General features: G+C 40.7%; 1 protein-coding gene across 2 annotated transcripts in view; it reads left to right on the plus strand.

The window, feature by feature from the left end:
- vti1a (vesicle transport through interaction with t-SNAREs 1A) overlaps window positions 1-25,536 on the plus strand; it is a 107,710-nt gene that overhangs the window by 26,167 nt on the left and 56,007 nt on the right. The window contains exons 5-6 of one of the 2 annotated variants that reach the window (XM_079214439.1): window positions 159-179; window positions 6,835-6,919. In XM_079214439.1, coding sequence (XP_079070565.1) covers window positions 159-179; window positions 6,835-6,919 — 106 coding nt within the window. The remainder of the gene's footprint in view (window positions 1-158; window positions 180-6,834; window positions 6,920-25,536) is intronic. The other variant, XM_079214438.1, reaches the window with a different exon arrangement.

Consider the following 25,536-nt stretch of genomic DNA (forward strand, 5'->3'; position numbering starts at 1 on the left):
AAATGCTAAACATGCAAACAGATAAATCGTCAAGGTTAATTCTGTACCCAGCCACATGACTGATCTTCTTCCTGCCATGTTTCTGCCTTTTTCTTTTTTAAATCTCTCCTTCACTCTCTCCATCTTTCTCTCTTCTCCCTTTTGCTCTCATGATGCAGTTGATAAAGTTACGTGAAGAGGTAAGTGCTTCTCTGCTCAAACAGTTAAAATTCTGCTTTCCCACTGAAATATCAATTTGCTCTTCTCTCTACCGTAGAAAAATTAATTCAGCTCATTTGGGCACTTTTTTCTTTTTTCATGTCTGATTGAACGGCCGACAAGCCAAACCAAAGATAATACATTCACTGAAGGCCAGTTTCTCCAGTTACCTTAAATACGATAGAGTGAAGATAAGGTATTATTTCTGATACGACTTTTTGAAGGCAAATATTGTGGAATAAAGATAGACTTCGAGTATCTTCGGTAATTTGGTCACAAGCAGTTCAGATCTTGATCAACTTTTTAGTTTCAAGAGGGATGGGCTGCTTGTAAGATTTACTTTCCCTTCATTTTCTTGAATGGAGCCACATAAGTTGCTTTCTGCCTTTTTATAATAACTTTGATTGAAGTTATTGTTAGTGATATAATGTGTTTAAATGCTGTGCTATCCATGATGACAGACAGTATGGTAGGTTTTTGTCACCACTGCATTAACATCACCACCATTGCCATAGGTTAACTTATATAATGTGCAATGTAATACAACTTCACTCCAATGTTGGTGCTCAATGAAATGTACACATATGTTCCAATGTCAAGAAAACATGCTGAACTGTCGGGTACTTTTATTTGCTGGCTTGTCGATCATGTTAAACATTATTTTTGTTTATCAGATGAAGCTTGTTAAGCCAGCAGACACAATAATCATAGTTCGCTTACCAAATGCTACCGTAAGGTTTTCTACATTGATTATGTACAGGTAAGAATCTAAATTTATTGGCATTAATGATTATTTTGTTAGTTTTCAGTCCTTGAGATGGTAAACGAAACACTGATGTTGGAATAATATTGTGATTTCTTTAACTTTTATGTCGTTGCAGTACCTGTAATAGCTTTAACTATAATACAAATGCTCTAATTGAGCTGCTCCACTTCACAATTGCATACACTTTAAATTGATTTTCTTTTATAACGGATATAATATTGAACTGCCATGACAATCGTCCATTTATCATGTTTCTTTTAAGGCTGAAACTTCAACACTAAACATCATTTAGATAAGTGATGTACCAATCATGTTGATTCAAATCGGCCATCTAAAAATGCCTAAATATTGATTTATTGTCAGAAAAGTTGATACTGTCAGTTTTAGAGAAGGTGTATATCCTCTAATTGATGTAGATTTAGTTGTTTTACTGTTTCTGTAGGTTGCATTATATTGCTGGTCCTTTAAAGCATGACTGGACTTGTATGTGCTGGTGTAGTTACAGTATGTTGGTAAATGTGCCTTAGAGTGAGACTTTGTTCAAAAGAAACTCTGCCGAAGAAGAGTAATTCAATTCCTATCAAACGCTCACCATTCACACCTATCCATAATTTAGAGCGCCAACCTGGCCTAGATGCCATGTTATCACACTTTTCTTTTATTTAGCTGTACTTTTGTTTCCCCTTTTTCTTCCCACCTTTTCTGTGCATTTCCTCCTCGCCTGAGGGTCAGAAGCCAGCTTGTGTTACCTCACCTGTCCACCCCTTTTGGAACGGGCCGATCTGTGTAATCGGGCTTGATTCTGCGCCCTCTTCGCCATTGCACTTCTCCATTGCAGGCTTTTACCCCTCTGCTCTTCCTGCATTTGAATCAAAGGCTGGCACAGCTTATACACACTTAAGCCTTGCTTTTAAAAAACTATACTTTTTTTCCTCAGCTGAAAAACATGTTTAAATATTTAGCACCCATATTCACAGCTGTTTGACACTTGTAATTCCTCGTCTTACAAGTCCCAAACAAACGGCACAGAAGATCACACAGTCAGTCTGAATCACAGCTGTCATCATTATTCACTTTGACTCTCCCCCACCCTTATTGAAATAATAAGGAAATCATCTGAACTTTGGAAAATGGTGATAGTAACCGCCTGTGTTTGATATTGAAAAAAGGCAGGAGAGCGAAAGAAGAGGGAGAGATTTCTTTTGAGCTACAGCTGCATTGTTCTGGGGCTCCCTGTTAATAACTTACAACTGAAGAGTGTTTCTTGACGCAAAAAAGCACAACAAAAAAACACAATTTTCTTGGTTCCTAAGAAGATCTTTGTTCAAAATGTAGGTGTCAGATGAAAAGGCATAAATGCATAGGCAGAAACGGCGGTGGTGGTGGGGTGCACCAGTGCACTCAGACATGCAAACTCCTTATCATATATTGTATTTAAATCTTTTGCTAGAAGGCTCCATGAGACCATCAGATATGATTTTGATGATTTGATTAATGGCAGATTTGAATTCTAAGCCAGCATTTGGGTTTTAAATAGGCGTTTGTGGATGTGTGTCTTATTTTGAAGATTTTACGATGGTGGAACTGCAGAGGTCAAGCCTTGATACGGGATGTTGTCGCACAGTTAGGGCTGGAAGCCACTTTGCATTTCCTTTGCCACAATGCTGACAGGCATGTCTGGGATTTTGCTTGCTAACTGCTCAATAAAACCATAGCTGAACACTTTGATTCACATTTTTGTGGTTGTTGTGTGATATTTGAATATTGGATCAATATGGCTTTTCTCACCTTATTTTAGTTTGTAGACATGATATGAAAACTATGACGATGTCATATAGGATGTTTAGTTCTAATTGTATATGTTTTCATTATTATCCATGGTATCGTTTTGTGTCCCTGGCTGGATTGTTTCATTATTAGGGCCATCACAGTGTGCCATTACTGGATTCTTAGTGGTTGAACTCTCACCCTTTCCTTCAGGTTCTGTCACCATCAAACTGGGGACGCATTATTCTAATGAACACACACACACACACACACACACACACACACACACACACACACACACACACACACACACACACACACACACACACACACACACACACACACACACACACACACAGACACACACACACACAAATATACACACATATGCACCGCCACTGCCACCACTACCCCCCCAGCACACCCTCTCCCACCTCACACCCCCACCCACCCAGCCACCCACACTCCCCCTCCCCTCCCCCCGGCCCTAAAAGAAGACAGAACGAGAGAGAGAGAGAAATTCAGCAGGAGAAAGCTTTGAAGTGGCTTTTCCATCGCAGTGAGTCCGCCGGCCGTCTCCCCGAGACGTGTCACCTTTGCCGAGAGGGAATAGGAAAATCACGTTTCGAATGGTAATGATAACATACTAATCACTTGAGCTCTTTGAAGAACCCGGGGAGTGCGCTACTCTGTCAGTATCCCTGGCTGCCTCATGCTCCCAGGCACACACAGGCACTGCAGCCATGGTCTAGGTGTATAAGCTTAAGCATTGCATGTCAATACGTCCCCTCTGATCCGTAGGCTCATTATAGCCCAAGCTTGCTATCCATTTTCTCCCACGAGCACGCTGCCACCATCTCGGCTGGTGCCACTACAACTTCCACACCCGTGTAACCCCTCCCTGAAACCCCCCGCCACACCCTTCACCAAAAACACACCGCACCTTGCATCCTGTCCCGCTCACCGTCTCCTTATCGCTTTCCTCCTGCCAGCAGAACCATTTTACCACCCATCCACCCACCCGTTCTCCTATCCCTCCATCCTCCCCCTGCCCTCCCTTTAACTATTGAAAAGTATCTCTGCAATTTTAAATGACATCTGTCAGCAGCGTGAAGAAAAAGGAAGCGAGGGAAAGAAAAGAGTTCAGAGGGAGTTTTCTCCTCCCTGCTCTTTTCCCTTTCCTCTTATTGTCAAACTTTGAAAAGTGTGTCGTTGACTTTTTTTTTTTTCCTCCACGTTTTTCATTTCCTCTGAGTGATTAGCTGGTACACATTTTGACAGCCTAACCAAAACTAGAGACTTCACTTCTCCCCCTGTCCCCTTCGCTCATTTGATGGGCATAAACCCTTGTCAGAGAGGCGAATGTCATTTGTCGGGTTGTTTTTGAGTGTCAAATATGTTACATCTGATCAGTTTCTTAACATAGCATATAGAAAGGCCATCAAAACCAACAACATTGGAGTAAACATTTAAGCCTTCCATGTTTATGCTGTTTCTAATCCATCCTCTCTTCTGAATTCAGTCTGAATTTAATCAAAGCTGAGGCACTATAGTGGACAATATGTGGCTGTATATGTTGTTTGAAGCTATGTTTGTTTGTTAGACAGGTGGTTGGAACTGCACTAAACAACCATAAGAACGACTGAACAATGCCATTAACTACCCTTTAAGGATATGTTGGGTAGACAATATACACAACACTTAAAGGTTATCTTTTATATACAGCTAAATGTTTGGTTGAAAATGTGTAAAAAGGTTTAAGTTTAGTTAATTTCAACCAATCTGCAAAATAACATTTTTGTCAATATTTGAAATCCGCTTGAAGCAACCGTGATGGTGAAATGGTATAATTGCATTGAACTTCAATATAATTTCTAAGCATTATTTGAAACAAAAAATGATCAAACAGATGCTTCCATGATTAACCTCCTTGTGATACAGTGCAGCTGAATCTTTTAATGAGAGTTGTAGTTTATCAGATCTTGGGAATTGTATTAAAAACATGCAAGGTCAGAAACACAGAAACAAACCTAAAGGGCAACATCGGTATTTTTCAACCATTGTTTCAACAATGTGGATATGACTTTGTTAGATACGATAACAAACTCACCGAATCCAGCAAAAGGTAAAGAAAAGCATTTTATTTCTCTGTAGGGTCCTTTCCATAATGTTGTCAGACACTTATGTTAACACCTGTTAATGGCAAAAACAAGCACCTTTTAGCATTGACGGTGAGGAATTGCCACGAGCGATGACGTTGCAGCCCTTTTAGCGGCTGCCGTCTGCACAATTCTTTCTCAAAACTGGACCAATTGTTGTCGCCATTAGTTCCGTTGACACAAAACATGGGAACATAAATAGGGTCTGTGTTGAAAAATACAGAAGTTACCCTTTTAATGTAGATATTTTTACAAACGTCATGTTTCCCCAAAGACCGTTACAGGTTGTGGGGAAAACTGTCCAAAACATTTGTTAGTTGGAGGGGAACCTGCATGGGGAAATTGTGGTGATACATGATCTAATTGACATATTTAGGCAGTTTATTGCAACCACAGCCAAAGCATCAGTCATAATTAGGAAGCCTCTTTTGTCTAATTAATTAAACAATTTATTGTTGAAAACATTATGGTGAGTATTCCCAGCTATAGATTTTCTGAGTACTCATTGACTATCTGTAGCTGAGATAAAACATGTTGGGTACCTTCATAGTGGCAGTGCAAAGGATTATGTTTAAAACAAATAGGAAACCTTTAAGTCATTGTCAAGTAACCTCAACTATTCACTCACTCCTGGAAACTCTTTGTACAGGTGACATAAGTGCACATAATTCAGAACAATAAAGCACACATTGTATTGAACAATACAAATGATCAGAAATAGACCAAGAAGCATTGTTGTCAGTAAGCTTTTGTGTAAATGTAACATTGGTGCATCCTTATTCATTTTTATCTGGATATAAAGAAACTGAACTGAATTCAAAAGTGTTTTAAAAGAAGTAAATTTTAAATAATTTTGCTATTCCCTTTTCTATAGAACTACAAGTATGCATATTGTTATATCTGTTAATACATGGCGCATAATTGGATACGTGAACATTATGAAATATAAACATAATGGTAGATGTGTGCGTTTAAGACAACCTACTGTTAGATGGAACTCAAGGCCATTGCTTGTCAGACATGAATTGAGTAGAAACTAAAACCACTCACTCTGGTATCTAAGAAACTGCTATCAATTGATATGTTTACACATGATATTAAAGCCCTAGCTCACACCTTGATACTCACAAACATCCACTTTGAAAAAACGTATTTAATTATTTATGAAACACATTTTTCTTGATATGCTCTCTGAGCTCCATGCTTTCAATGGGCAGCCTTGTCAATTGTTGATAGCTGTGAGTAAAGCGAGGGAGGATGCAGTAACTCATACATCATGAATTACTGTATTTGTCCACTAATGTGGATAAACAAGAAGCAGAAAATACATTTGATGGTTTTGTTTAGGATAATTATTAAATTTCACATCTATAATGATGTTCATTTATTTACATTCATGTCATCGATGGATTGTTGTTATTATTATTATTCAACAAATTGTACATTTTCATATGTTGCATTACTACCCACAATTGAGATAAATGTTGAATTCTGTCTTCAATTTCTCCTTTTGTTTGGAAGCTCTCACCTGGACCAGATTTCCTTTCACTGGAAAGCTTCACATTTAATTGTATTGCTTCTTAATTTGCTCCACCGCCCTGCCTTAACTTTCCTCTGTTTGCAGCTGAAGGCTGTTCTGGGAAACAATACCAGGAGGCAACGAACCTCAAAGTCGTTCTTGTTTTTATGTCCAAGATGAGGCAGCAGCACCTCTTACATTGTCAGCCTCAACATGCATATGCTTGATATTCCATCAGCATATAACACATTGTCATCCATGAAGGTTATTGCCAACCTGGCTGTATTATGTTGTTGCTGTGGATGTGGTCTGTCTGTTTAGGTGACAGTGTTGATGTGTTTCTTTGAAATGGGTCCCAGCCCTCTCAATCAATTTTTTTCCCGTGTTCTCTGGCTTCATTTTTTTTTCTTCTCTATTTGTTGCAGAGAGCGCATCTGTTGGACAACACAGAGAAGCTGGAAAGGTCATCACGGAGACTGGAGGCCGGCTACCAGATAGCAGTAGAAACTGGTACGTAGTCTGTGTTGGATTGGGTGAGGAAGGAGTAGGGGGGTGTTGGGAGGGGAGTCAAGATAGTGGTGGGGATGAGTGAGCGACAGCAAATTGTCTTGCTCATATGCGAGGCGGGTGGATGTGTGTGTTTGGGGGTGGGGTGCGGGAGGGGGGGATCGAAAAAAAAAACAACCTCTTTCCTTGACGCCTGATGACATTTTTGGGAGCACATCAAAGGCAAGCCAGGGTGGGAGAGAGAGATGTACAGGCAACAGATCGAGCGCCGCCTTTTCTTGCTCTGCTCCCGAAGAAAATTCGTTCGCTACGGCTGTGTGTGTTGTGCATGTGTGCGTGTGCGTGTGTGTGTGTGTGTGTGTGTGTGTGTGTTGGTTGAGTGAAGGTGTGTTTTTTTTCTTTTCTTTTTTCCCCACAAACAGACAGGGGGTCTATGAAAATAAACAACGTCAGCGTTCCTCCTGAAGTTCTTAATTCAGGAGTGCAGAAAGAAGACAAAAAACATAATATCACATTCTAAATAAACCATCCCAAAAAAAAAACACACACATAAAGTCCTTTTTTCCCTCATTATCAAGGATGGTTTTTATCTTAAAATAGGAAAAAAGCTCATTGGGTTCTTAAATAGATTTAACCAGTTAGCATATTTTTTTCTTCTTCCTGTCTTCCTCCCTGACAGTCACCACATTATTGAGGCACAGTGTATTCCTCAGAGATGTATCAAAGCTCATTCTTGAAGTATCAACCAGCTTTCTGTGGCTTCCGTTGTAGTTTTGAAAAAGTTTGTCAATTTACACTATAATCGCGGGGTGGCTGGCGTGTGCGACATCGACAGATTTAATAATTCAAGTCAAGGAAGGTTCGCACGCAGACCACCAGCTTTTGATGTTCTCTGTAAGTTGCATTCACAAATTCATAAATACAATCTGCATTCTCTGCTTAAAAGTGTTGATTCAAAAGCCTGGGATGATCCTGCCGTTATCTGAGCTTCTTGACTGTGTCAAATTCTGCGACAGCGGACATATTTTTAATTCTATCTTTCACTAGAGCGGCTCATTTTTTGATGTTTTGCCTCACAGCTTGGTTGGTGTTAAAGAAGTGGGCCGTGGCTTAACAGTGTTCAGTACCTCCCGGGTCCGGCGGTTTCTCCTTCCGTAGTCGGCCACATGCCCCTTGACCCTGTATCACCGGTGGCCCTCTCATTCACTGTGTGTGCAGCTAGCTAAGAACAATGCTCGTTTATCCTGCCTTGGTCTCACACACTTGGCTTGGTCCACAGCAGCTGGGGTTGTGTTTGTGGTTTGGTGGGGAAGCTTCGCCCCACGTCTTTAATCCATGACCCCTTCCTTTACTCCGCTGTCGATACCAACCCTCCGCTCAGATGCACAACCTGAAATGGCAATGGCTCCGGGTCAAACCGGGAATACATCTGCACAAAAAACATAGATACACAGGGAATATGCACTCCTCCACGAGACTGATTACTATATATGCCAAGCTCTCTAATTCAGCAAACACGCTGGGCACAAACATCAGGTAGCCATGTTTATCTTCTGGTTTATAAGATCTGACATCAGTGTGGTCTTTAATTTAGGGTTGTTCACCCATCTCCAATTATATATTTACTCTTGTGGTCCCACAACGGTAAATCACAACACTTCCTAGACATCTTCATGAAATACTGCACTATTTAGATCAGAGTCCTGCCAGAGTTCTTAGAGTATTGAGACACAGGATGCTAGCGACTGCGATTTGTCTTTTTGCAAACGCTAAACAGTTTATTTACGTAGACCAATAAAGCTCCATTTATTGTAGTACTTTCTCTTCCACATCAAAGACAAAATAATGATATAAAACAACTCAAGAAGTGCACCACACTTTATTCATGCACATTCATGGCATTTGCAATGGTTGAGGAATATGCTTTGAGTTTTTAAACACAGAGGTATGGCATCCATGGACGTTAAACACAAATAATTAGAGCATTAAGTGTTTCTCCAATCAGACACTCTCTAGTCATATTGCAAATTATTTTCTTGCCGCAAACCTCAACTCTTCCCAGACATCTAAGATGTACTTTTACGGAGCGTAGTTTAGCATCGTTATTTTCTAGTAATTCAAAGTTGCATTCTACATCGACAATGACATCGTAACCCTTAGGAACTGTAATTGACCAATGGGGGGAAGTGGAACTAAAAGACATTTTATTTCAAAGAGATAGATCCTGAACAAAGAAATGGCGTAGAAACCCAGCTTTGCCCCCTTTTCTCTTTTTAGCGTTGACAATATATCTCTTAATGACCAGGAACAAAAAAGCCAGGATGCTTCTAGGTCACATTTAAGGGAAAAAAAGAGTACTCTTAGTACTGAGAAATGATAAATCTTCACACAGTGCCATTTTATCAGATTTCAGCATTTTTTTTTTTTTTTTTCAACCATTCTCAATGTCTCCAGTGTATTTAGCGAAAACAAAGGCCTGCCAAAAGCAGTGAGAGCCCTCAGAGGGATATAGAGGAGACTCTTTGGACATGCATAGCTATTTACCACACGCACCCTCAAGAACCAGGGTCCTCTGTTTGTCTCATAAATAAAGTATAGAACTTCATTAGTGAAGAGCACTGACTTAAAAGCCAAGGCATAGCAACAAGCAGACATGGGGGCTAGCCCAGTTAAAGAGGGCCCTAAATAAAGAGGGAGGGCATGCAGTTAGCCAATTTAAAGACATTTGAGTCAGGGGCATTTGATATGCCCAAATGTGGAGGCTTGACTGATGTTAAATCAAAGACATGCCAGATTTTAGTCCTTCCCTCCTCAGTTGAAAAGATTTTTGAATGATTTATGATTGCTTGTTTAGAAATAGATAGCATGTCAGATAAGGCATCTAAGTTGCAATGATTAGCTGCTCCACCTTTTTGATTATTATTCATTGAAGGAAAAAGAGTTACATGCTGATCGACAGTTCATACAAGACTTGACTAAAAAAATGCTCCATCAAAAACATCATGCTGAATTTTCCAGTCCTGCTAATAAAAATCCACTGCTTTGTTTACCGGCATCACTCTAATAATCAAATTGCTTTAAGTGACATTCGCTTTGTTTTTGCCTTTGCTGATGGTGCTGTAAATGCACATATTAGGACATTATAATAATAATAATAATAATAATAATAATAATAATAATAAACTTAAATGATGGGTTGTATCAGCAATATTTGTATGTGTGCTTGAAGCATCTATAGTTTGCTTGCAAAGACGTGACAAATGCATGTTTATTGCATTTCTACATTTTAAGATTACATTTTTAACATGAAACGTATAGGCTGGTAATTTTTTACTATTATGAATGAATGTATGCTCCTCGGAGTCAATCTTTTTAAATAATTTGACTCAATAACTCAGCCTGCAAATGTGGAGCGAATTTACTTTGAAAATTCAACCCCCTTTATACTTGTTCAGTTGACACAAATAACTTAGCAATGCCAGCAGAATGAGCTCCTGAAACAAAGACAGACAGACAAAAGCGTTGCTACACTGCATTTTAAAGATGGCCAGCAAGAGGCTGAGAACACTTCTTAGGCGACTGTTCTTGGTGTTTAGGGGCCTGTAATCAATCCTGCAAAATGAAAACCGCTCATTAGGGATTGATTTCAGTCCAGTTTAGATGGAGAGAAGGCCAGGGTCTGGCCCCCAGGGGCCCCAGCCGAGCCCAGAGTTCACGCCATGCCAGGTAGAGAGCAGCACCGCAGGCGATCAACTTTATTAGGATGGAGATAAGCTGATTAGACCTTGTCAATCAAAGGTGCCAGTGACTCAATCATGATCTAGGGGTCTTTTCTTTCTACGGCTCCCCTTTTCTCTCTCTCGTCCCACTCTCACAATCTCCCTCTCTCTTCTTTTTGTGATAAATCATTGAAGCGACCAACAAAGTGGCAGCCATCGCTGGGCTAAGCTAAGCAGCCCTGCAGTTGTCACCAAGGCAGACGCGTGGGGACCCTGTGATGTTGTGACGACTATATTAAAGAGTACATCAATTTGTTTTAGAGCAGTTTGATTTTCAACTGCAGTGGTATTAAAAGAGAGTGTGGGGGGGAGAACGAGGGGAGGGCGAGAATGTCGGCGTCACCGAACATGATTCCAGTGGCAGAGCAAGGGGTGCTGGGACGACAAGAAATAAATAGATAAATGACAGTGACGAGAAATAAATAAATATGTTTTTGTAAACATAAAAAAAAAAAAAAAAAAAAAAATCTTCATGGCTCCCTTTTGAAGCAGAGTGTGGCTTTGAGTCTTGCTGAGAGTCCACGGGCGCTGGAGTGGCCCAGTAACAGAGCACACGTTTGTCCCGACTCTATCTCTCCCCCTCCATCTTCGTCTCGTTCTCTGTTTCTCTCCCACTCACTTTATTTCTCCCTCTTCCCTCTAAAGATCAGACTCTGTTATTCTTTTGGTGCTGGGCCACCAAAGTGGTGCTCGCTCCTCAAATCCATAAGCAAACACTTAGCGAATGACATAATCAGTTACATTTATGATGCGCAAGTCATATTTTAAGCTTGACAGATTGTATTTAATTCTTTAATGTGAACAATATTGTGTTAATCCTTGACTATATATTTGTTCTATTGTATAATCATGTTTATAGAACACATTTATACAAATTAAAAAAAGTTGAATGCCTTTTTATTATTACACCACAATTGGATACTTTTGGATTAGAATATTTTTTTACTCGCTACATAAATAATTTCAAATTATTTGCAATGTAAATCTTTTGTAGCTGAATCTTTTCTCACTTCTATTTTTTACTGTATTCTCTCTGTTCTACTGCAGAGTGAATATGTTAAGAATCAGTTTGCTAAAGTGAATTTCCTTTAGGTATAGCATAATAAATAACTTTTTTTTTGTTGGCTAAAACAATCAGCATGTTGTATTGTGTTTTAAAAAGGAATATATCGTTATTTGATATTTGTTTGATTAATGGAGCTGAAAGCTAGAACTTAAATATGTCACAGCTTGATTTTTCAGCTGACGAGAAAAGAAGCCTTTTGTAAAAAAATGTTTAAAAGAAAAGTATGTTTTTCTATAGCTATTTAAAAAGATAATTATTAAAAACACTCGCAAAATTTTGCTTGAAACCACATTTCCTAAATGTATATGCTTCAACACATAACATCTCGCGCTCAGGAAATCTAGCCGCGGGTGAGCTGTTTATCGGTAAACCCCCGGTGGATGAAAGGCATAGCAATAATGATTTTTTTCACTCCTAATCGGACCTTGTCAGCAAGGCGTCTTATCGTGGAGAGGAAAATGACACCGATCCTATCGAAGAGCCTCGAGTCCGAGTCGGCTGCGTTTTTTCCCCCCCAATCATGGCCGGCCGTGGCCCAGCCATATCTAGCGCCGCCACAAACGGCGAGTGACGCTTTTTTCATGTGGACTTCAAAAACGTTGCGAGTCATTAAAATTGCACCCGCGTTCGGCAGCGGGGATCAGCCGCTCCGGAGCGAAAATGGGATGTGGGAAGAGGAGACTCGCTAAATGTGTTAATTCCATCCTCACATGTTTAAGGCTTAATTTTAATCTGTTTGAGGAAGGGGGAGGGGTGGGGGTGTGGGGGGGGGCGATTGGAAAGGGGGGCGGGAGGGGCAATGAGAAAGCCTCGCACTGCAATAAATCGCCATTATCTTTGACACCCTAGGACTCAGCTGTTCCAGGGATTTAGGGGTCCACTGGCAACAGTCTATATCGTAGGGCATGAAAACACTGTTTACGCTTGAACTGCGGTAGCTAAGGTGCAATCACCAGTTTCAGGCAGCGCAGACAAAAGGCCTAGCGGGCACAATGGCCAGCTAGCATACGTAGCCTCAATGGAAGAGCTGAACCAACAGACTCAAGTGTGTGTGTGTGTGTGTGTGTGTGTGTGTGTGCGCTCCTGTTTCCCTGTGTATGAGTGGGCAAGTCTGTATTTACCCGCGTTTCGACAGGTGTTCCAAATATCCAAATATTAGCTCAAGTTAAGTGTCGATACGAAAAAGAGACATGTTTGTGTCGAATTCAATGAACCATACACCAAAGATGGATAAAAAGTTCCTGAGTGATTAATCCACCAACTACTATCACAACTACTAGCCTCCTTGTGTCCCCCTGTGTGCACACAGCCTGAGCTAGCATTAATAACATTATAAGAAAATCTAATAATTAGACCTTTAGTCAGTTATTAGCTTCAACAAGGCTCTCAACATAATGAGACTCTTGGAAGTAATGATCTGACTAGAGAGCTCATTGGAGCTTTCAGGCAACATTGCTAAGAGAAATGTTTGTTTCCCATTTAAAAATATGCCGATGTTGAATGAAATATAAACTTTATGAGATTTTAGTTTCAGTTCAAGCAAGAACAGATGTAATCAAATATTTAAATATTTAAGATGGGTTTTACTCCATTACAACTACATCTTTACATCGTTGTGATTGGTATGAAAAGGTCACCTCAAAATGTATTATTATAACAACTTGATCAACAGCAGACCATGGCGAATGTCCCAAAGTATGATAAATGTAGAATTTGTTTGTTTTTGTGTCACCATTTTCTGAATACAAATAACAAAAAAACACATGTCTGATTTCAGCTTTGAATGAAGCACAGGCTCAGTTAGTCATCACGTCAAGAATTAAGTAATTTATGTAATTTAGTTCATAAATTGGACTATAGTCTGGATCAGACCTCATCCAGATCATTTATTGATGTGATCTAATCCTTACCTCAAGATACGAAAACACCCTCCAATTGATAGATAGTGGTGTGCCTCTATATCTTGAAAGACACCTTCGTCCCAACCGTAAATCTGATTTATTTTTCTATTTTTAGGTCACAATAACTAAAAAGATACCCCCTGCCTTCTTGCATGCAGAAGAAAAAAAAAAAATGCAGCATTGACCTCTGGCTGACACACAGAAAGCCGAGGGAGGGAGGGGGAAAGAAAGTGCGACAGAGAGGCGAGAGCTAAGACAACAACTGTGAAGAGCCGCATAGGGTTAAAGAAAAACTGTTTCAGAAGGAAATGGGAGACAAAAGCAAAGACTTGGAGCCCCCGTGGGCACTTTAAAGAGCCGCTACATCTAAGGCGCTGAAATATTAAAAAACTGAAAGGGAGAACCAAAATAAATAAATAGTGAAATAAAGCAAAGGAGTGGCAGTGACAGAAAATTGTGCCACCTTGTCACCCGAGGACGTATATCAGAAATATTAATTCGGTGATGAGAATGACGCACTGGATGACAAGAGGATTGATGTTATTTAAAACCCTAAAAGGAGTTAAAAAAAAAACGAGGAGACATTTATCAGAGTGAGTGTGGATGGGCTTTTTTATAGGGACAAGAGATGGAGATGTTGGGAAGGAGATGACTAAATTCACAACAGCCAGATAAAATGTTTTTACTTTTTTTTTCTTCTAGTTTACAAAAAATAAATCCCCGGGCTTTTATTTCACCGGTAACCTCCCTTACATGTATTCTCATTTCCAATGATAGTAAAGTGACAACCATCTTTATTAGAAAAGAGGTAAGAGGAAAGCTACTACCAAGCGAGTCAAACTGCCATTAACCGTGTCTTCACAGCGAGTCATCTGTCAGCCTGGCACACACAGACGGGCAATTTTATAATGCAGATTCAAAAAGTTTTAAGGAAGAAAATTGTGAAAGGGAAAGTAGTGTTATCACTGTTCAACATTTCCCTTTTGGCTTAGCTCAGTTATTTAAAATGTTAATTTAACAACTCACATTTTTTGCTACATATCTGTGATGTTTCATGGTGTCAATAGTAATCCTTTTTTCCTTATGTTTCAAAAAGATTCTATAACTACAATTGTATTTCTTTTTTTTCCTTTTCTTTGCATTCAAGTGAAAACATATTCATCACAGATTGTTGTTATTAACTTATATAATTAATTAATTAAGCCAATATACACTTTTTCAGATTAGGAATACCTACCTCCCACTCATCCTAATGGCACAAGAATGAACTCTAGTTTTCAAACTAGAGTTCATTCTTGTACTTCAAAATGTAATATTGAACAAATAAATCACATTCACTTTGCTGTTGAAATTGTGTCAGATTTAGGAGTAGTAAGCAGACAGTCTAAAGTTACTACCCAGCATTTTAATGTCAGTAGTCTGCTATCATTCCCTTTCTGTAGGTAGCTACATAAAAGTTACAGTTTGCAAAATACATTTGTAGGTCTGTGTCTTACTGTAACAGTCAAATAAAAATACTAAATGCATGGAAATAAGTGAAGAATAATTATGAATTGTTTTTTTTAGGTACTGTTTACCAAAAATGTAAATCTGCATTGCCCTCCCTATGGGTTCACAATCTTATTGTTCTATATTATGTAAATACTCAGTGTGTAAACTTAAAGTTATACATTATACACAGTATATACAGTTAAAAGAGAAAACTGTCACCAAATTCAGTGCTCAGTTTGTGAAGCTCAAAATGTATTTTATGCATTTGTTTTCCAGTTTATTTTCAATGACTTCTGCATTTGCAGTAATTATCTTATTATATACACTAAAACCATATTAATTGCTATGCCAGTGTTCACACAGCACATTTTTAGGAGAAGCAATGTGCACTTGTTTTGTGTTCCTCATTCATTATTATCATTCTCAAACCACATTACATAATTGATATGTTATAAGGAAATCATTCATAATGAAAGGTTCCTAGAATACTATTTGATACTTAATACTTGGACATGATGTATTGTTTGTTAAATTGTAGATACAAGTTTTACACCTGTGGACATATGGTTGATCGCTGTACTAGATTATAGCAGTAACAATTGACGCATCACATCTCTGTTTTTAATATACAATGTGTTTTGATGTAAGTGCCCATGCATTTTTTGTTGCTTCTTATAATTTTAAACGAGTTATTAGTATTAGATAATGGAACTTTCCCAGCTGAGGACCGCATCGAAAGGTCTCTGAGGGAACAACCCAACAACAACAATGACTCCTTTTTAGCTTAAGAAGGTGCAGTTGTTGCTTTGTTGTCAGAGTCTTTTAGTGAATGCACTGTGTGTCAGTTCCCGTATCGTAACGCAGCTGTTTTTCAGTAGCACGGATAGAGACCCTGTAGCCTTATGTCTGCAAACTGCTATGTGGCACCTTTTGTGTCACAATAAGCAGGGGTTGTGCTCTTCAATTTAAATAACTTTGTCTAAATATATAAAAGTACAACTGCTCATGATCTCTGCAGCAGTAAGTGTTTGCGCTAGCCTTGACAGAAATATTTTATCCTGTGTTAGAAAACCATATAGGGCTAAATGCAGTCATTAGCTCTTTATTAATCTGCAACTTCTGGCGACGTTACCCGGGCCTCCCACCCTGCAAGACACACAATTATACTGTACAAACACACTGAAGCACATTAGCCATCTCCGTCTGTCCTTGCTCCTCTTTTCCTCAATGGTAGCCCCAAGGAGCACCCCCCCCCCCCCCCCCACCCCTCTGTCAAAGGAGCTTCCTCCTTGGCTGTCCTGTGCCCATCAGACAGGGTGCCCGCCCGTTTAAGACACCCAGGGAACATGAAACAGAGCCGGGCCGAGATGTCAGCTGGTTGCCCCATCTGCCAGTCAGTGGGATGGTAAAGCTTTTGTCCTGGGGGGTAACCTTAGGAGTGCTCTGTGTGCTGCTCAAGCGTGGTCTGTGTGCGCGCATGTGTGCACGTTGCTTTGGGACCGAAGACTCTGCGTCACAGTTTTGAGCAAATCTAGCCACAAACAACATGCTGACATTGTCCTTTTAATTATTGTGTGACTTGTGTGGACATACAGGACTGTTGAATTTGGACCAAAATGACCAACATTTAAATTTGGATTCTCTGTTGTCAGATCAGGGTGAAATAACCGCTGTGTTTATCGCAACATGTTTGAGTGGCAGAGATTTCAAGGGAATAAAATGTGTAGGTCTCAAAGCAATGTCCTCGGTTGGTTTGAAGTTAATTGGTCTCATTTCAGCTCTACGTACTTCTTATGGATACACAGTTGGTGGAGCTCTCATCAGAATTTTAAATTGCCTGGAACTTGTCTTTATCCGTTCCCCGTTCCCCTGTTAAATAACATAACCTTGACAGTACAAACAGTTTGACTTCCACATAAATGAACAAATGCACAGAGTGGATGGAGGCTGGCCGTCTGGTTGAAATGAAGCACAATTTCACTCATGCATTCTATCGTTCGGTAGATAGGCCGCGCCCTTGAGCTGCTTTAGGAGGGAGGAGCCGCTTGTTCTCGCTCAGTAAGAATGTGCTGAAACGGGGCCTCTGTGCATGCACGAATGCACACACATAATCCTTTGGACGGGTCTATGTGAGCCCAAGAGTTCCTAAAAAGAAAATGCACGCAGACAGCATGAACTTATTTATTTACCACCGAGTTATGCTTTTGTAGTTGTGCCTGTCAAGGATATCAGCACAAGTTAATACGTGTGCTGTGTGTGTGTGTGTGTGTGTGTCTGGTGTGTATGTCTCCTAGTAATATGTGGATGTTGTGCGTGCTTTGCACCTCAGTTGTTTCAGGCTCAGATAAAATGTGATTCATAACAACAAAGTCATCCCTTTTCTGTGCTGTAATCATTTTTAGTCAACTTTGACTGTTTACTGCCATGTAGAAAGCTTCCCTTAAGTGGTCTACATAGTCCCTGCGCTCACATCAGTCAGTCTCACCGCATGATGTATGTACTGTAGTGGTAGTCCTGAAGGGCTGATGTATGCACAGCTCTGCACCGGCAAGTCCTCCCTGAGCACATCTATGATCTTGGGTTACTCAATCATCAATCAAGGCCAACTGCAGCGTACTGTACTGTCGCCCATCTTTTAAAGCTCAGTTGTGAAGGACTGGCTAAGATGGCCTAAGGGACACTTTCCTTGGTCTGGCCCATCTCAGGTTTGATGTGAATATGTGCGTAGTTATGAGTCTACACACAGAACAGATTCGACACATTGATGTCGACTTGTTTAATGTTTGGTGAAGGCCACCTGATAGTAAAAATAGGATTATTTTTGTTTGTTTGTTTTCCTTAGAATTTTGTGGTATTTTTTTGCAAAATAATGTCAGTAATTTAGTAAAGATGTTTTCCTCATATCATTTCAATTTCAACTTTCAACTGCATGGAAACAGAAATACAAAAATAAACAGAAAGAGGAAATAAAACCCATCACTTCAGAAGGTGGACACTTTTAATTTATTTATCCAACATTTTAGCTGTATTATTTTGTTGCTACATAGTGAATTATTGAATTTTACTGTTATTAAAAGTAACATTAAAATAGATTTATAATATATTTCACTCCATGCGCTCACATCAGTCATACAATGTCTTCATTACTTTAAGAAAAAGTAGTTGTCCGTCAAGAGAAATAAACATGCAAAATCATTTGCCAACAATGCATTGTTCAAATATTATTTCCAAATTTACCTCATCCCGAATGAATCGTACCTGAAAAATGCAAAACCTTAATTTCAGACAATATGGACCGACAAAGTAGTGCAACAAAACAATGCAAGAGAATGCAAAAAAGTACATTCCCTTTCTCCACAAAGCTCCTCAGAATTCATTATGTTATCCAGAATGGACATACGATATTGCAATGATAGAGTTGCATGCCAATTTTCCTGTGTGCTTGAAGTGAGCTATTGTGCTATTATAATGAGCTGTTTAGACTAGTGGCCGTTGCATTTGGGCTGTAACAACCAGCTCAATGAATAATTGTTATTGCCTCTTAAAGGCCAGATGTATGGGATTCATGCAAATTCAGAGCAAAGGGAAGTAAGTGTGTGTGTGTGTGTGTGTGTGTGTGTGTGTGTGTGTGTGTGTGTGTGTGTGTGTGTGTGTGTGTGTGTGTGTGTGTGTGTGTGTGTGTGTGTGTCAGGGTGTCTTGGAATAATTGTATTCCAGATGTCCTTCTTTTATGTGAAACACACACAGACACACACACACACACACACACACACACACACACACACACACACACACACACACACACACACACACACACTAAAAGGACAGAACAGATGATGGTGATGATGATTAAGATCTTAAGCATATGGAGATACTGTGTTGGTTTAGTGTTTGTGTGTACGTGTGTGTTGCTGTGGTGTTTTTTTGAACATTTCTGCTCCCTCAGTCTTCTGTGACAGGTTCACCCATCTCTCCTGGGGAGGCCTTCACTCCCAATTTAGACGCAAGCGTCGTCAAGTGACAGCAATGGCTCCGGCACCCTACCTTTGCAATATGACTACAGTTAACTTAACAAGTCTCGATGTGAGCTCCATCTTTGATGTAACTGATTTGAATGGTTTGAGCATCTTTCTCGCAGAGATTTTTTGGTGGATCTGTCACGATGAGCTTCAGAGGGAAGCAGGTCATTTCTGTCGCATTTTAAACAAAACAAAAAAAGGCTGTATCTTTTAACATATTTCACATAAACGGCACTGTATTATTTGTGCTTGAATGTCCATCGTAAAAATCTGCTTCCTCTGTATGGCAGCTACAGCATGGCCCTTTAGGGAACTCAGTCATCAGGATGGACATGTGTGGCCACAGTGTACTCAGGTCTCTGAACAGGAGCAGCACAGTAGCACAATCCATCTGACCAAGTCTGTTTGCACAGTGATCAGAAGTGTCAACAGCAGAGCAGAAATCAAAGAGCCCTCTGATATGATACTGTTGTGAAGGTACTCTCTCTACAAGTACGTCTTGCATTTTAACATGTTCAATGTCTACATTGGACCTTTTGTGGGCCGGGCTTTAGTGTAAATGAAGGCATTTATAGGGGCATTCTTGTTGATGAGTACACAATATTTACTGTTTGTTCTTGTCTTTGATGCATCCTCTGCCTCTGCAAACCCTTAAGGTTGCATGTTGCAAGCAAGAAGATAAAAAAACCACATCACTGCAGTGCAATATACAAAAAGAAAGAAGCGCATTAAACAATTAACATCAATATAGCAAGATATAGTGGAGTAGCGTTTGCCTGGGCAGAGAAAGAAGTCGCTGTCTCTATATCCGTGTTGTAATCCGAGCATCTCTGCGCTTTGTTGACATGGCCATGCCGGCCGCGTATGCTTTTAGTGCACGTTCGTCCATCTGAGCTTATCCTACTGGTTCGCTCACAGCCGCTGCTCTGCACTGCTCTCAAACGACGGACACAGCTGATAACGCCGTCCGGACCGAAGTGTTGAACCCACCTCCGGTTCCCGCTCAGTTAAACACTGTTAGCTCCTTCAGCACTTTTGCAGTCCTTTGTACTGTTGGCGCCGTTAGAGCGGTCACCATGTTGAGAGTCCTTGAGAGGCAATAGAAATAGAAACAGTAAATATTTCCCTGTCAGCCGTGCATCTATGTATGTGTGTGTTTGTGGAGGGTGAAGTTGTGTTGAGTGACAAGGGTATGCGTCTTGAGCCACCTAGATTTATTTGGGGCAAACAAGGGGGGCCCATGTCTGTCTGGCAATGGGGCCTCAGAGCCACGAACAGAAGGTGCCTCCTCACAACTCACACCTGAGCTCCTCCCAGCCTGGGACCAACCTCTCTCTCTCCATCGCTCCCTCCATCCACACTGCCTCTCCTCTCTCTTTCACTACCCTCTGTATCCTCTCCACTTCTCTCCCAGGCCATGGCCTGGCCTACTTTTACCTCTCCCACTCTGGACGCTTTGATGTCGACTATCTTGGCCCTTTTGCACAGATCATGTGCATGTTTGGGAATGGGCCCTTTGCTCAATCCTCAGTCTGTTTATGAATATACATTTCACAAACAGGATATGTAGTTAATGGTCTACAAAGAGAAGCATCCTCTCTTATGTATTAACTGTGCTTATCACAGTAAATGATGCTAAGGTTTGCAGTGAAAACCACTCTTCCGTTTACTTGATTCTCTCATTTCTTTTTGAGTCACTGCTGTTTCCCTTTGTTGTCGATGTTTTTTCCCTTACGAATCTCCCACTCAGTTCCTGGAAAAGAGGCTTTATTCAGGGAGGAAATGTGTGTTTGTTTGTCTGTTAGCATCTTTTTCATTTAGTCTTGAAGTGACAGGGTGTGAAGCTGGGTAGGCGTTTGCATCTCAGAAGTCAAAAGCGCAAACACTAACAAGACACCAAGTTGGCTGCTATATTTTTTGAAGGTGAAATCAACAAAGAATTATCAGGATTCATATTTCTCTGGTCAGCTTGGCTTTCTATCAAATAATTTTGCCACAAAGTGCATACCTATTTGTACTTCAATAAAAAGAAAAATGAATACATGATACTACAAACACAGTATAGTATAGCTTTGAAAACAACACTTATTCTTAATTGATAATTCAGTATGTAATCTATTGCATCAAAAAGGTTCTCTCATGTATTTCATTTTCATTTTCCTTTCATTTGGTGTTGATTTTGCCGGTTCCTGGTGTAGTGTTTCAGAGCACCAGAGCCCCTGTAGAAAAATTCTCATTTTCCCGCAGCAGGGTCTGTTAGTCCTGGTTCTGGTTCTCCCGTGCCTCCCTTCCCTCCAGTGGCCTGGGCCTCCTTCATCGTGTTGTCGTGTTTGCTCCCAGCGGGGACCGGGGGAGCAGCGAGGCGAAGGTCTGCTCCGAGGCTGAGGAGGATCTCTATCTCCCGCTGGAGCGCCGACTGTAGGTCAACTGCGCCGGTAGAGCCGGATCTGTGTCTGTCTTGTAGCCGTCGGAGTTCCCGCTGGAGTCTGACCCGAAATAATTTCTGGTGAACCTGCGTGCCGTACATTAGTTTCATCTGATATCGCGGGGAATCAGAAATGATGACAAGCATTAAGCATATCTATCCAGAAAAAGGCAATATTCTGACTGATGGCCTTGTTTCCATATATGGTCGTGTAGGCAGTATTCAGACCAGTTTAAGTTTAACTTCTTGTCGTAATTTAAAAGTTTTGGAAAACAATGCAATTCCATTGTATGGAAGTAGAAGTGATATATCCCAGTGACACTTGAATGCATTCATTGTTGGTTTTAGTCGCTCGAGGTGAAGTTTTGAAATAATACCACCCTCAATTTTTAGCTAAGGCTGTACTCAGTCCTAGAATACAGTTAGCGTTTCCCATCTTAGAAAACTATTTTGCAAAAACTGCATTGCTCGCTCAATATAGTTGCAACTGACATATTTAGTGGCTTTTTATTTTTAGCCATCCGTAGCCACCGAGGATGTGCAACATCATCGTCACAGTGTGAGTGGAGCACACCCTTCATGAACTCCCCTGAGGTTTCTTACATTCAGTTCCATTTTTCAAATTGCCTTGTTTCTTATCACCCCTTTTATGTTTAGTTTATATGTGTGTAGAGTTATAAAGCCAACACCAAGAGATTCAAATGTTCCCCTCAGTCATCAAGTTTCAAAGTCTAATCCCAAGCTCTTTCAGTGCATACAAATGCAGAGTTCACAATTAATGAATCAAACTGACTGTACTTCTTACAAATTTCCATGTCTGCTAATAACACAGGCACACTATCCATTAAACACTAATAGTTTTTAAAATTTATTATAACGTTGGAGTGTCTAGTTTGACCATTTATCAGTGGTAGTTACAAATGAATCTGGACTCTAAATCACAAGGTGAATTAGCAATAAAGTACAGTTCCAGTGGATTCTTGTCAAGCCTTAATTATGACCACCCCACTTTTTGGGGAAAAGGCCTGCACACAATGTCTGTTGACCTATGGGGTCAAATGCTGCAATGTTAGTATTACCAAGTGCTAATCAATGTTCCTGTTGCCAGCACCTCTAGACAAAAGCATAGATAAAGCACCTGTTGTTCTGGTTTCCAACTGGAAGGTTAAACTGGCTTGGTGTCTTTAGTGTCCAACAGTAACACCTAATTGATCCAAACTGGTCATTGCAGACAACGCAGGATGTGGCCAGCCACTGCAACTAGTGGCATGGGAAACCTGGCAATTAACAGGACGCGGTGGATGTCTCAGATTTAGTGGTGTCGATAGAAAGTTGCCCCCTCACACTGCAGCCTTGCAGTAATTGGACCATTGGTCCCTTTGGGCGCTTACAGGTGCAGAGGTTGAAACCTGGATCCAAATTTTAAAATTGATTCAACGATATTGGTACTTTTTATGTAAAACTTCGCGGACAACATTCAATTATTGTCCTCCTACCATTTTAATGCTATCTGTTATTAATATCGGTACAGACAGTTGAGATGAAGAAAGTTTTTCAACACTGTGTGTGTGTGTGTGTGTGTGTGTGTGTGTGTGTGTGTGTGTGTGTGTGTGTGTGTGTGTGTGTGTGTGTGTGTGTGTGTGTGTGTGTGTGTGTGTGGCCGTCTTTTCTCTATCAGACTAATAATGTGTTAGTTCATTCTTCAAGATGTCTGTGACTGTAATTAGTGAATTGCTTTGAGAGCGATAGGAGGGACTGCGGGAAGGGAAGGGAGCAACAAGATGAGGGAGTCCAGAGAAGAAAAGCACCGTCCATTTTATAGTCCTGATGGAGGTTATATTTTCTGTGACAACTGGACCAGAGTAATCAAAATGTGTTAATAATCCCTTCAAAGGGCCCGGCGGCACATCAGTGAGAAGCCTGAGTGAACGCCAATCCCCTGCTAGACCCTGGTTCTGGCTGCCCCACCCTCATTGACCCTCTGTCATTCTCTCTTTCTCCCTATCCTGCTCGGTCTTTGTGTCTTTTGCTCTTGATTTCATCTGTCGCGTTCAACCAATGTTTCAATTGACCGTCGAGACAAACTTGCACCAAAGTTCCTTATCAAACTGAATCTCCTTATTTCCAAATCACAAAAATGAGCCTGCCTGTGTGTCACAAACCTCAAATCTGGAGTCCAGGCCCCAGAAGGGGGCATTGGTCTTAGTTTTAGAGTCTCTGTTGACGCCCCACTGCGCGAGTGTCACCCCCTGGGACGCTTCCAGGTCGGACTGTATAGGTTCCAATAAGTTCTATCTTTTGTTTGAGGATTAAAACAAAGGTCAAAGTTGACAAAGATGTCCAGATGGGGTCTCTAGCGCTAAATATCCATACCTTCCGCTCCTAAAAGGAGGTTGAGCGTAATCAATGGACTCAATCGATGGGCATAGTGGTAGAGGTAATGCTGCCAAAAAGTTTGATTGCATGCATATTGATCAGAGTGAGGCTAAGAAGCTGTAAGGCTATTGATTTTTTTTTTTTTTTGTGTGTGTGTTGAGATTTGCATTGTTTTAGCTCATTTTATTTGTCTAAATATTGTTAAAGAGTGTGGCTATACACACGCACGCACACACACACACAGACATGCAGGCACAGTGGAATAAGTAATTATAATGCTAATGACTATAAATCAAGTGGATGTCAATGTTACACTACCAAGAGGTTATTTTCTCTCACTCAACCATCATTAATGAGTCATTAGCTTTGAGTAGGTGTTTGTAGAGAATATTAGTGCCTCAAGCACCCAATGTAAAAAGGAGTAATCCTACACACATGTAAAACATAAATATAGACATGTAATCCTACGTTCCATGAGATACAAACACATTTGATATGAATTGTATCTGTCTTTTTTTACACTCATGTAACTTTTCTTTTAATGAAGTCTTTACCAATTAGAGAAACTCTGCCTCATTTAGTAGTCTAGTCTGAAGCTGCGTGTCAAGATAGGTTTGAGGCATTTAAAAATGCATGGGGTCCAGGTGAGGCGCCCGAGCCACATTATGACCTGGAAGCAGTTTGTGTGGCGTCTCAGGAGAGGCTGTGTCCAGTTTAGGGCAGGAGAAGGGACCGCGCTTAATAATAGAGCCCAGGCATCAAAGGCTGTAGACTGCTGCTGGCTCACATGGCATGCATCATGAAGTGTCTCTGTGTGTGTGTGTTTCAAGTTTTTTTGTCTGTGCTCTTCACTTCTTTAAGTTAATATTGAAAAAAAGATTGTGTGTGCACATCACATACTAGTTATGCCTCAAGACCGTTGTGTGTGCATAACCCCTTTGTATCAATGATTGGCATGTATGCAGGATATACAGCATATACCATACGTCTGGTATTATGGTGTGTGTTTTTGTGTGCATGGATGTTCACAATAGGGCCCTCACTAGGTGGTGTGGCTCCCTGGGAAGGCTAGCGTAGCTTCAAGCGCTAGAGGACTCATTGACTTTCTAATGATTAGTGGTCAGGCCCCCAGCCCATGCTAGTACCAGAGGTTTGCCCTAGCCGCTGCTGCTAGCCTCTGGCCACCGCCGTGCACCACTATCGACTCACCCCTAGCCCCCTCTCTCTTTGGCCTGCTGGCGATGTGTCAAAACCCATTAGCACAGAGTTCCGCAACTATAGAGAAGGATCATTTTGGGTTTATCTTTCTTGCCTTCCACTTGCTGCTCCACAGCCGTCTCCCCTCTCTCTCTCTCTCTCTCTCTCTCTCTCTCTCTCTCTCTCTCTCTCTCTCTCTCTCTCTCTCTCTCTCTCTCTCTCTCCCTCTCTTTCGTTCTCCCTCCATCTCCTCATCCTCCTCCACTCTTCTAAAATGAAGAGAGAAACACAGAGAAACATGAGTAACCTTTGACAGGAGTTGTTCCAGTTGTGGTATGTATGGCTGTGTATTGATCTGCATTGGCT

The sequence above is a fragment of the Taurulus bubalis genome, assembly GCF_910589615.1.
Source record: "Taurulus bubalis genome assembly, chromosome: 2".
In the NCBI taxonomy this organism is placed as follows: Eukaryota; Metazoa; Chordata; class Actinopteri; order Perciformes; family Cottidae; genus Taurulus; species Taurulus bubalis.